Genomic DNA, 13,012 nt, shown 5'->3' on the forward strand with positions numbered 1-13,012 from the left:
CCATTCTAGCCAGGAATAGTGGTGTCACTATATGCAGCTATTGCTAAGAGCTAAATAGTCCAGGCTATAAGATCTTTAGAAAGGACAGGGAAGTTGGGAAATGAGGAGCAGCAATATTGATAAAAAACAATCACAGCAGTAGGAAGAAGGGATTTCAGTAGGGTGATCAGCCTGAGGAAACATTACCCTTTGCCTGATTTGTACCCCATAAATCAATACCTTCAGGATGGGAATGGATAAAGGAGGACAGGACGGTGGGGAGAGATAGGGGAAGAAACCTTACCATCAGCCAATTTGTAGACTTACCTGACAGTGGTCACGTTGCAGTAGTAGAGTTTGAACATCACCTCCAATGGGCATCTGTTCTGTCAATGCCTCATCTTTGAGATTTAACCACTTGCTTAGTTCTTCCAATGATGCCAACAACCTGTTCCATCGTTCTGCATTGGCTTCCAAATGAACCCTGCGACAAACCAGGGAAAGGATATTGTCAACAATGCTCAATGTAATTAATGAAAAGTTATTTTTCAATTCAGCCAATCAAGTAAAATCCATTGAAAAAAAGGAATTCAGTCTTTATTTCATAAAGATAGAAGTGGAGCCCATTCTCCAAGTTCCTTTGTCCACCAGTTACCAATGCTTTTCTTAAAAATCTGTGATCCATTTCTGATGGTTTAAAAAACAATGCACCTTGTGGAATAGAGGCATTAATGAGCAAGTAGGCCTAGGCCTAACCATCTTTAGCTGCTTCATCAATGACCTTCATTCCATCAAAAGTCCAATTCTGAACATTTATCATTTTTCTTCCATTAAACTGCTACCTACATCACTAATGTATTTTGCCACTTAAAATTGTGTTAGGGAAATGGATGGGACTGAAGGCCAATAAATCCCCGGGGCCTGATAGTCTGCATCCAAGAGTACTTAATGAAGTGGCCCTAGAAATAGCGGATGCATTGGTGATTATTTTCCAACAGTCTATTGACTCTGGATCAGTCCCGATGGACTGGAGGGTAGCTAATGGAACACCACTTTTTAAAAAAGAGAGAGAACGGGTAATTATAGACTGGTTAGCCTGACATCAGTAGTGGGGAAATGTTGGAATCAATCGTTAAGGATGAAATAGCAGCACATTTGGAAAGCAGTGACAGGATCGGATCAAGTCAGCATGGATTTATGAAAGGGAAATCATGCTTGACGAAACTTCTGGAATTTTTTTGAGGATGTAACTCGCAGAGTGGACAAGGGAGAACCAGTGGATGTGGTGTATTTGGACTTTCAAAAGGCTTTTGATAAGGTCCCGCACAAGAGATTGGTGTGCAAAATCAAAGCGCATGGTATTGGGGGTAATGTGCTGATGTGGATAGAGAACTGGTTGGCAGACAGGAAGCAGAGAATCGGAATAAACAGGTCCTTTTCAGAATGGCAGGCAGTGACTCGTAGAGTGCCGCAGGGCTCAGTGCTGGGACCCCAGCTCTTTACAATATACATTAACGATTTAGATCAAGGAATTGAGTGTAATATCTCCAAATTTGCAAATGACACTGAACTGGGTGGCGGTGTGAGCTGTGAGGAGGACGCTAAGAGGCTGCAGGGTGACTTGGACAGGTTAAGTGAGTGGGCAAATGCATGGCAGATGCAGTATAATGTGGATAAATGTGAGTTTATCCATTTTGGGGGCAAAAACACGAAGGCAGAATATTATCTGAATGGCGGCAGATTAGGAAAAGGGAAGGTGCAACGAGACCTAGGTGTCATGGTTCATCAGTCACTGAAAGTGGGCATGCAGGTACAGCAGGCGGTGAAGGCGGCAAATGTATGTTGGCCTTCATAGCGAGGGGATTTGAGTATAGGAGCAGGGAGATTTTACTGCAGTTGTACAGGGCCTTGGTGAGGCCTCACCTGGAATATTGTGTACAGTTTTGGTCTCCTAATCTGAGGAAGGACGTTCTTGCGATTGAGGGAGTGCAGCGAAGGTTCACCAGATTGATTCCAGGGATGGCTGGGCTGTCATATGACGAGAGACTGGATCAATTGAGCCTTTATTTACTGGAGCTTAGAAGGATGAGAGGGGATCTCATAGAAACATATAAGATTCTGACGGGACTGGACAGGTTAGATGCAGGAAGAATGTTCCCGATGTTGGGGAAGTCCAGAACCAGAGGACATAGTCTTAGGATAAGGGGTAGGCCATTTAGGACTGAAATGAGGAAAAACTTCTTCACTCAGAGTTGTTAACCTATGGAATTCCCTGCCGCAGAGAGTTGTTGATGCCAAATCATTGGATATATTCAAGAGCGAGTTAGATATGGCTAAGGGGATCAAGGGGTATGGAGAGAAAGCAGGAAAGGTGCACTGAGGGAATAATCAGCCATGATCTTATTGAATGGTGGTGCAGGCTCGAAGGGCCGAATGGCGTGCTCCTGCGCCTATTTTCTATGTTGCTATGTTTCTAAAACCATTTTTTCTCTTGAAACCTATTTTTACATGCATCCCTAACTCTTAAATTTTGCACTTAAACTCTTAAATTTTGCACTTAAGTCTCAATATGCAGAGAAACTAGGATATGCAAATTACTATTTTATTTGATTTCATGAATTCATAAACTTATTGTACTTTAAGCTTTGTGTTATTACATCAAATTTTTATTAGAATCAACAGGTGCTACAACGTAAGAATATCAATGACTTTGAGCACAGAATGTTATCTTCTCACCAGCAATGAGAAAATGTGGTTTATATGCGTACACAAAATTATTTTGGGGGGTGGTGAACACAAGAAATAGGAGGAGTAGACCATTTGGCCCCTGGAGCCTGCTCTACCATTCAATAAGATCACAGCTGATCTGATCTTCACCTCAACTCCACTTCCCTGCCCGCTGCCCATAACCCTTGACTCCCTTATTGTTCAAATATCTGTCTATCTCCACCTTAAATATATTCAATGACCCACCACCACAGTTCTCTGGGGTAGAGAATTTCACAGATTCATGATCCTGAGAGAAGAATTTCGTCCTCATCTCCATTTTAAATGGGCGACCCCTTATTCGGAAACTATGCCCCCTAGTTCTAGATTCCCCAGAGCGGAAACTTCCTCTCTGTATCTATCCTGTCAAGCCCCCTAATAATCTTCTACGTTTCAATAAGATCACCTTTCATTCTTCTAAACTCCAATGAGTATAGGCCCAACCTGCTCAACTTTTCTTCATAATTCAACCCCTTCATCTCAGGAATCAACCAAGTGAACCTTCTCTGAACTGCCTCCAATGCAAGTCTATCCCTCCTTAAATAAGGAGGCCAAAACTGTATGGAGTACTTCAGGTGTGGTCTCACCAACGCCCTGTACAGTTGTAGCAGAACTTCCCTACTTTTATACTCCAAGCCCCTTGCATTAAAGGCCAACATTCCATTTTCCTTCCTAATTACTTGCTGTACCCGTATGTTAACCTTTTGTATTTCATGTACAAGGAACCCCAGATCCCGCTGTACTGCATTTTGTAATCTCTCTCCATTTAAATAATAATTTGCTGTTTTATTTTCCCTGCCAAAGTAGATAATCTCACATGTTCCCACATTATACTCCATCTGCCAATTTTTTGCCCACTCACTTATCAATCTATATCCCTTTGCACAGTTCTTGTGTCCTCCTCACAACTTGCTTTCCCACCTTTCTTTGTATCATCAGCAAACTTGACTACATTACACTCGGTCCCTTCATCTAAGTCATTAATATAGATTGTAAATAGTTGAGGCCCCAGCACTGATCCCTGTAGCACCCTACAAGTTAGTTTGTCAACCTGAAAATGACCCATTTATTCCGACTCTCTGTTTTCTGTTAGTTGGCCAATCCTCTATCCATGCCAATATATTACCCTCATCCCCGTGTCTCTTATCTTGTGCAGTAACCTTTTGGAAATTCAAAAACACGACAGCTACTGGTTCCCCTTTATCCACTCTGCTCGTTACATCCTCAAAGAACTCCAGCAAATTTGTCAAACATGATTTCCCTTTCATAAAACCATGCTGACTCTGCTTGATTGTATTATGATTTTCTAAATATTCTGCTACTACTTCCTTAATAATGGATTCCAGCATTTTCCCAAGGACAGGCGTTAGGCTAACTGGTCCATAGTTTTCTGTTTTCGGTCTCCCTCCTTTCTTAAATAGGGCTGTTACATTTGTGGTTTTCCAGTCTGCTGGGACCTCACCAGAATCCAGAGGATTTTAGTAGATTACAACCAATGCATCCACTATTTCTGTAGGCACTTTTTTAAAGACCCTAGTATATTTTATAGTTTCTTGAACACTCTTAGTTCAAATTAACTATTTATTTGGAAGATCTCAGACAGCCAATGTGCAGTTTAAAATGGAGTTCCTCATCAGACAAGCAGCTTGCTTAAATAAAGAACCAGGACTCTAGACTTCCTAGCTAGAGGACGCTATATATTATATCGATACCTCCTAGCTAGAGGGTGTTATACATTATATCATTACACCTAGAATTCAGGCAATCAGATTCAGGGCACTTGTCCACCTTTAGTTCCATTAGTTTGCCTAGTACTTTATCTCCAGTGATAATGATGCTTTTAAGTTTCCCCCCTCCCTATCGCCCCTTGGTTATCTTATAATAAGTGTCTTCCACCGAGAAGACCAAAACAAAATATTTGTTCAAAGTCTCTGCCATTTCCCTGTTTCCCATTATTAATTCCCCAGTCTCATCCTCTAAGGGAGCAACATTTACTGAACTACTTTACCACGGGTGGGGCAATGGTTTGGGGTTGTGTTAGGTCTGTATTCTAATGAGAACAGTCTGTAATGAGTATCCACATGAGCTTGTGGAAACTTTACCCCATTTGTTCAGCAAGAAATTATAAATGGACCTTACATTTCTGCTAGCATCAAGCATAATTCTACTCCCAACATCAAGCAAAGCTCTACAAGTAGCACTCATTTATTCGCCAAATTACAAGAAAAACCATAATTTCTCTCATGATTTCTCTCAGCACTAACCTCCATCCTCTCCATACCCTGTCAACCTTCCTCATCTTTATTTATCCATCCTACTAGAGTCAACTTTCCTTTCTTATTACTTTGAAGTTACAACAATGCTGCCCAACATATTGTTCCTCCTCCCAAAATCCCCAGTGTGTTGAAATCACATTCGCAAGGTAGTGTCCTAGGACCAACCATCTTCAGCTGCTTCATCAATGACCTTCCCTCCATCATAAGGTCAGAAGTGGGGCTGTTCGCTGATGATTGCGCAGTGTTCAATTCCATTCCCAACACCTCAGATGTATAAGCAGTCCGTACCTGCATGCAGCAAAATCTGGACGACATTCAGGCTTGGGCTGCTAAGTGGCAGGTAACATTCGCGCCACACAAATGCCAAGCAATGACCATCTCCAACAAGAGAGAGTCTAACCACCTCCCCATGACATTCAAAGGGATTACGATTACTGAATATCCCACCATCAACATCCTGGGGTCCACCATTAATCAGAAACTTAACTGGAAGAGCTATATAAATATTGTGGCTACAAGAGCAGGTTAGAGGCTGGGTATTCAGCGGCGAGTGACACGTCTGGACATCCCCAAAGCCCACCATCTAACAAGGCACAAGTCAGGAGGGTTATGGAACAATCTTCACATGCCTGGATGAGTGCACCTCTAACACTCACCATCCAGGACAAAGCAGCCCACTTGATTGGCACCCCATCCACCACCTTAAACATTCCCCCCTCCATTACCGGCGCATCGTATCTGCAGTGTGTACCATCTACAAGATGCATTGCAGCAACTCGCCAAGGCTTCTTTGACAGCACCTCCCAAACCCACGACCACTACCACCTAGAAGGACAATGGCAGCAGGCACATGGGAACACCACCACCTTCAAGTTCCCCTCCAAGTCACACACCATCCCGACTTGGAAATATATCGTCGTTCCTTCGTTGTCGCTAACTCCCTCCACAACAACACTGTGGGAGTACCTTCACCTCATGGACTGCAGCGGTTCAAGGCGGTGGCTCACCACCACCTTCTCAAGAGCAATTAGGGATGGGCAATGAATGCTGGCTTGGCCAGTGACACCCATGTCCCATGAAGGTCATTTTGAAAAATCTGGATTTCATTGCATATACCAATTTGCCAGTGATATGTCTGTAGAAGTTATGTATTGTTAGCTACAACTCATTCCTTCCAAAGACCTCAAAACTGGAATTCCTTAACTTCCCCCTCATCCCCACATTTTGTCTTCCTCCCAAAATCTTCAGACTTTTAAAGTTGAAGGTTGTTGTCACCTGATCATGACTTCCCGTTTTATCTTTACTATGTTTATTATTTTCTACATTGGTGTTCTGTACTGTGGAGCTAGGCCCTTTTCTTGATTTCTCAGTGAAAAATAATTAAAAACACCCTGCTGTACTCAACTGACCTGATATTGACAGATTTTGTCTTCAGATCACTCCATCGCTGGTTCATATCATCAAGTCGATGCTGAAGCAAGTCAGCCTCCTCAGAATTTCCCAAAACTTTCACCATCTTGTGTCGGTTGCCATCAATACTCTTAAAGATGTCATTGTGAGCATCAATCTCAGCCTGGATATCCTGTGGAAAGCAAAGTCAATACAGTCAAGATCTAAATTTTCCAGGGACACCTCGTCTTTAGCTGTACATCTTATCATCCAAATAATCTGTTTAAAGTCCATCTATGTGTTTGAGCATACAACAGAAGATCTTGGGCCCTATTTTAAATGTTACAAAAGAGGTTATACTATTGGCACCATCCATCGATGTTTAGATGATACTTTTGACAGAACACCTGCCGATATTCTTCTTAGTGCTGCAATGCCAAATGGAGTGCAGTTGGGATTATGCATTCCCAAGTCATACCAGAACAACCAGATGCAGAGCTGAAGTACACTCTACTCTTCTCTACCAGCAACATATATTTCTATGATTCTATATGATACAGAAGGAGGCCATTGGGCCTATCGTGCTTGTTTTGGCAGAGAGCGCGCTAACCAGCCTAATCTCACTTTTCCGCTCTTGGTTAATAGCACTGTAGGTTACAGTACTTATAAATCTCCTCTGTACCCTCTCCAGTGCAATCTAATTTTTGCTGTCGTGTGGTGACTAGAACTGTATGCAGTATTCTAGCTGTAGCCTAGTGTTTTATACAGTTCTAGCATAACCTCCCTGCTCTTGTATGCTATGCCTTGGCTATTAAAGGCAAGTATCTCATATGCATTCATAACCACCTTATCTAGCTGTCCTACTACCTTCAGGAATCTGTGGCCATGCACTCAAAGGTCCCTCTGTTCCACTACATTTCTCAGTATTACCACCATTTATTGTGTATTCCCTTGCCTTGTTAGCTCTCTTCAAATGCATTACCTCACACTTCTCCAGACTGAATTTCATTTGCCACTTTTCTACCCACCTGACAAGTCCATTGATATCTTCTTGCAGTTTACAGTTTTCTTCCTCACTATCAACCACATGGCCAATTTTCATATCATTTGCAAACTTCTTAAGCATGCCCCCTATGTTGAAGTTTCAATCATTGATAATTACCACAAAAAGCAAGGGACCTAAGTATTCTAGACCAATATGTCAAGGAACCAACTAGAGAGCTGGCCATCCTGTTGTGTAATGAGGATTAATTAGCAATCTTGTTGTGCGAGGCCCCTTGGGGAAGAGTGACCATAATATGGTAGAATTCATTAAGATGGAGAATGACACAGTTAATTCAGAGACTAGGGTCCTGAACTTAAAGAAAGGTAACTTCAATCGTATGAGACATGAATTGGCTAGAATAGACTGGCGAATGATACTTAAAGGGTTGACGGTGGATAGGCAATGGCAGACATTTAAAGATCACATGGATGAACTTCAACAATTGTACATCCCTGTCTGGTGTAAAAATAAAACGGGGAAGGTGGCTCAACTGTGGCTAACAAAGGAAATTAGGGATAGTGTTAAATCCAAGGAAGAGGCATATAAATTGGCCAGAAAAAGCAGCAAACTTGAGAACTGAGAGAAATTTAGAATTCAGCAGAGGTGGACAAAGGGTTTAATTAGAAGGGGGAAAATAGAGTATGAGAGTAAACTTACAGGGAACATAAAAACTGACTGCAAAAGCTTCTATAGATATGTGAAGAGAAAAAAGATTAGTGAAGACTAATGTAGGTCCCTTGCAGTCAGAATCAGGTGAATTTATAATGGGGAACAAAGAAATGGCAGACCAAGTGAACAAATACTTTGGTTCTGTCTTTACTAAGGATTACACAAATAATCTTCGGGAAATACGAGGGGACCGAGGGTCTAACGAGAAGGAGGAACTGAAGGAAATCCTTATTAGTCAGGAAATTGTGTTAGGAAAATTGATGAGATTGAAGGCCGATAAATCCCCAGGGCCTGATAGTCTTCATCCCAGAGTACTTAAGGAACTGGCCCGAGAAATAGTGGATGCATTGGGTCGTCATTTTCCAACATTCTATAGAATCTGGATCAGTTCCTATGGATTGGAGGGCAGCTAATGTAACCCCATTTAAAAAAAAAATGGAGGGAGAGAGAAAACAGGGAATTATAAACCGGTTAGCCTGACATGGTAGTGGGGAAAATGTTGGAATCAATTATTAAAGATGTAATAGCAGCACATTTGGAAAGCAGTGACAGGATTGGTCCAAGTCAACATGGATTTATGAAAGGGAAATCATGCTTGACAAATTTTCTAGAATTTATAATGTATTGATGTGGATAGAGAACTGGTTGGCAGACAGGAAGCAAAGAGTAGGAATAAACCGGTCCTTTTCAGAATGGCAGGCAGTGACTAGTGCGGTACCGAAAGGTTCAGTGCTGGGACCCCAGCTATTTACAATATACATAAATGATTTAGACAAAGGAATTGAATGTAATATCTCGAAGTTTGCAGATGACATTAAACTGGGTGGCAGTGTGAGCTGTGAGGAGGATGCTATGAGGCTGCAGAGTGACTTGGACAGGTTAGGTGAGTGGGCAAATGCATGGCAGATGCAGTATAATGTAGATAAATGTGAGGTTATCCACTTTGGTGGCAAAAACAGGAAGGCAGAATATTATCTGAATGGTGACAGATTAGGAAAAGGGGAGGTGCACTAAGACCTGGGTGTCATGGTACATCAGTCATTGAAAGTTGGCATGCAAGTACAGCAGGCGGCAAATGGCATGTTGGCCTTCATAGCGAGAGGATTTGAGTATAGGAGCAGGGAGGTCTTACTGCAGTTGTACAGGGCCTTGGTGAGGCCACATCTTGAATATTGTGTACAGTTTTGGTCGCCTAATCTGAGGAAGGACATTCTCGCTATTGAGGGAGTGCAGCGAAGGTTCACTAGACTGATTCCCGGGATGGCAGGACTGACATATGAAGAAAGACTGGATCGACTAGTCTTATATTCACTGGAATTTAGAAGAATGAGGGGGTTCTCATAGAAACATATAAAATTCTGACAGAATTGGACAGGTTAGATGAAGGAAGAATGTTCCCGATGTTGGGGAAGTCCAGAACCAGGGATCACAGTCTAAGAATAAGGTGTAAGCCATTTAGGAACGAGATGAGGAGAAACTTCTTCACTCAGAAAATTGTGAACCTGTGGAATTCTCTACCACAGAAAGTTGTTGAGGCCAGTTCGTTAGATATATTCAAAAGGGAGTTAGATGTGGTCCTTACGGCTAAAGGGCTCAAGGGGTATGGAGAAAGCAGAAATGGGGTACTGAAGTTGCATGATCAGCCATGATCATATTGAATGGTGGTGCAGGCTCGAAGGGCCGAATGGCCTACTCCTGCACCTATTTTTTATGTTTCTATGTTTTACTGCTACTACTACTTCTTAGGCAGTCCCTCGAATCGAGGATGACTTGCTTCCACCAAAAAGGGATGAGTTCACAGGTGTTTCAATGAAGGACCTAATATTCCAAGTCCCAAACTGCATATTGATGGGTGGGAGATGCCTGTACGTGAATCTTTTTTAACGTGTAGTGGCCGTTGCACACCAGCCACCACACAGGCTTGACAGAACTAGGTCTTGGTCCAGTGGCAAGGACTAACCAAGACGACTGGAGACCAGCTCTGCTGTACGGACCTAGTGCGCACACATATCACAGTGTGGGCTGGTCCGTGGTGCCCCTGGGCCCCGATCATATCGCTCTACAATCTCTGCCGGCTCCTTCGCTCCGAGCTCGCCGCTCCAGTTATACCTGCCCACGCTCCAGTCAGTAACGTCGATTTTGATGACATCCAATCCAGTCACCCTCTTCACAGCCCTCCCGCACCGGCTCGCGCAGTACCTTGCAGTGGCATGCCACCGCTCCTTTTATGGGCCCGACCTGCCGCAAATGGTTCCTCACAGGTCAGGGCCTCGCTGTGGGCCAGGCGGTCGCACCTTCTGCTCCTTTTATGGCCCAACCTGCCGCAGATGGTTCCTCACAGGTCAGGGCCTCGCTGTGGGCCAGGCCATCGCACCTCCGCTCCTTTTATGGCCCCAAACCTGCTGCAGATGGTCGCAGGTCCAGGTTGGGGCCTCGTTGTGGGCCGGGCCACCACACCTCCACTCCTTTTATGGCCCCCAACTTCCTATGGAAGCCCACTGGAAACAACCTTCCAGTCACAAAAACACCTGTCAACCATTACCATTTGCGTCCTGCCACTGAGACAATATTGGATCCAACTTGCCACTTTCCCTTGGTCTTTTACTTTTCTGACCAGTCTGCCATGTGGGATCATGTCAAAAACCTTCCTAAAATCCATGTTGACTACTTCAAACGTGCTACCCTCATCAAATCTCAATGTTACCTCCTCAAAAAAATTCAATCAACGTAATTCCCTTTCCTTCATCAGCTAACTTAATGGCTCATCAAAGATTGCCAAGACAGGCCCAAATTTGGGGCAGCTAGGTTAAGGGTACCTGTCCGGCCAAAACTGCAGTGTGCATGGCAAACTCATTTCACACAAGGCCAACCCTCACAATTGATAGAGAAGAGACTTTCATCTCATCACACTGGGCTGCACTTCAACCCAGGTCCAAGGTGAAAGGACAGGTATTGCCTTTAGCTGAAGGGAGATATTTCTGTTTCTGAAGTAAACAAGATCAAGTATTTTCACACTTCAATATATGAAGGACAGGAGACTGATTGCGCTTGGAGCCAAAGATGGGACATTCTGAAATGCTAAAAGAAAAATTAAACTGTTGGAAGAAGCGGGTGGATTTTAGCAAAATTCACTGAGTAGGGAGAGAGAGCCTGCAAAAGTGGCTTACAGTTAAAATTTGTGTGTTTTGATAAAAAATATTCAAAACCTGCAAATCTAATCAAGTAGCTGTGTACCTCCTGAGCTCTGTGACACATCTCAGCATTTCTGAATAATCTATTCGCTGAAAGTATGCAGCTAATAAATTCTAACTTACTTTGAACTGCAGGGATCACTTTCAGGCAAAAAGGAGGGCTTACAAATTGTACTCAGAGCTATCAAAGCAGTAAAGGAATTCTGATGACAACATTAAACCTACCAATTTCTGAGCTGTTCAGAAATTCAATGTGGTTACTGGAAATTTTGATTCACTGTCTTAAAAATATTTTTGACGTACTTCCACACAACACTGAAGAATGGACAATAGAAGGGGGATATATTTAAATCAAATCCGAAATTCATATCTGAGGTGCACTTTTTTTCTAGAAGCTTAATAAAGCATTAGACATGCAAAAAAAACAAAGTAATAAATTGTGGTCAGTTTTTAATTTAACCAAGTTACGTTAAAAACCGTTCTGCTGGTCTGAGAATGTTAACCAGCTCTTTACGAATGTCTAAAGGACTGACTGTATTTCCAGCCCTTCGTTTTTATTTTTTATTTCCAGCATTTGCAGTTTCTTTTTATCCATATATTATCCTTCAGGTTCTTTTATACAAATTTTAAATAACTGAAGTAAACAAAACCACACTGCTTGGTAATTGGAAAAAAAAAGTAGTCATCATGTCGTAAAACGATTTGTGACCAAAGAACATAAAATAGTTTATTACTGAGCCAAAAACATTTGTACAATTCCCAATTACTATTTGTAACATTTCTAAAAAATAATTCAAAAACACAATGAAATGACTGTTATATGAAAGATAGCTTCAAATTTCTCCAAATTATTAAACCACATTCTGTTCTACAAAATGTCAACAATATTGTCTCCATGGCAGAATATAACAATGGGGTAATTTACCAATGTCACCACGATAACTACACAGCAAAATTATAAAAGCCTCGTAACACTGACACAGCATCAAATGCAAAATACTGCTTACTCACTAAAGTTAGTTTAGCTCTTTTCTTTTTAATATTCTTTTCCCCTTTGTTTACTATGGGCAAAGTTCTGGAGTCACAAATGGGGAGAAACCTGGCTGTCAATCAAAGGCTGGCATTCCAGTGGTACGTGATCCAGGACACAAAAAGTTATATTATCCTTTGTTCACTATCAGCACAAAGAGAAATTTGCATGAGTATAAAGGATCAATTTTTTCACCAAACATAGTGAATGGCAGTAAATATATTGTCAGACAACTTGTCCTAGGATGTCAGTGTGTGTGTGGGAGATGGCACAACCTCCCAGACAGACATGACCTGCATGTTTCCCAGTGCAGGTTTTTTTTTTGCATCCTTGCAGTATAGAGGATGAAATCAGATTGAAATTAAAAAATCTGTTCATGTAAAACAAAATGATCTTTTTCAAATTTTCTGATTATACTTTAACAAAAAGCAAATAGCGTGAGAAGTTGAGTTCAATCTGGACAGCAATATGGTCAGACTACACGTCGAATACTATGTCCAGCTAGGGGATTTGAGTATAGGAGCAGGGAGGTCTTACTGCAATTGTACAGGGCCTTAGTGAGGCCTCACCTGGAATATTGTGTTCAGTTTTGGTCTCCTAATCTGAGAAAGGATGTTCTTCCTATTGAGAGAGTGCAGCGAAGGTTCACCAGACTGATTCCAGGGAT

At 42.2% G+C, this 13,012-nt stretch overlaps 1 protein-coding gene across 5 annotated transcripts in view; it reads right to left on the minus strand.

The window, feature by feature from the left end:
• The window catches only part of LOC139273181 (utrophin-like), a 476,555-nt gene that overhangs the window by 206,724 nt on the left and 256,819 nt on the right, over nucleotides 1–13,012 (minus strand). For all 5 annotated transcript variants that reach the window (XM_070889721.1, XM_070889722.1, XM_070889723.1 and 2 more), the window contains 2 exons: nucleotides 6,431–6,603; nucleotides 307–463 (listed from right to left, as the gene is read on the minus strand). In XM_070889721.1, the coding sequence (XP_070745822.1) occupies nucleotides 307–463; nucleotides 6,431–6,603 (330 nt within the window). The remainder of the gene's footprint in view (nucleotides 1–306; nucleotides 464–6,430; nucleotides 6,604–13,012) is intronic.

This window comes from Pristiophorus japonicus, chromosome 9 (genome assembly GCF_044704955.1).
Source record: "Pristiophorus japonicus isolate sPriJap1 chromosome 9, sPriJap1.hap1, whole genome shotgun sequence".
Classification (NCBI taxonomy): Eukaryota; Metazoa; Chordata; class Chondrichthyes; family Pristiophoridae; genus Pristiophorus; species Pristiophorus japonicus.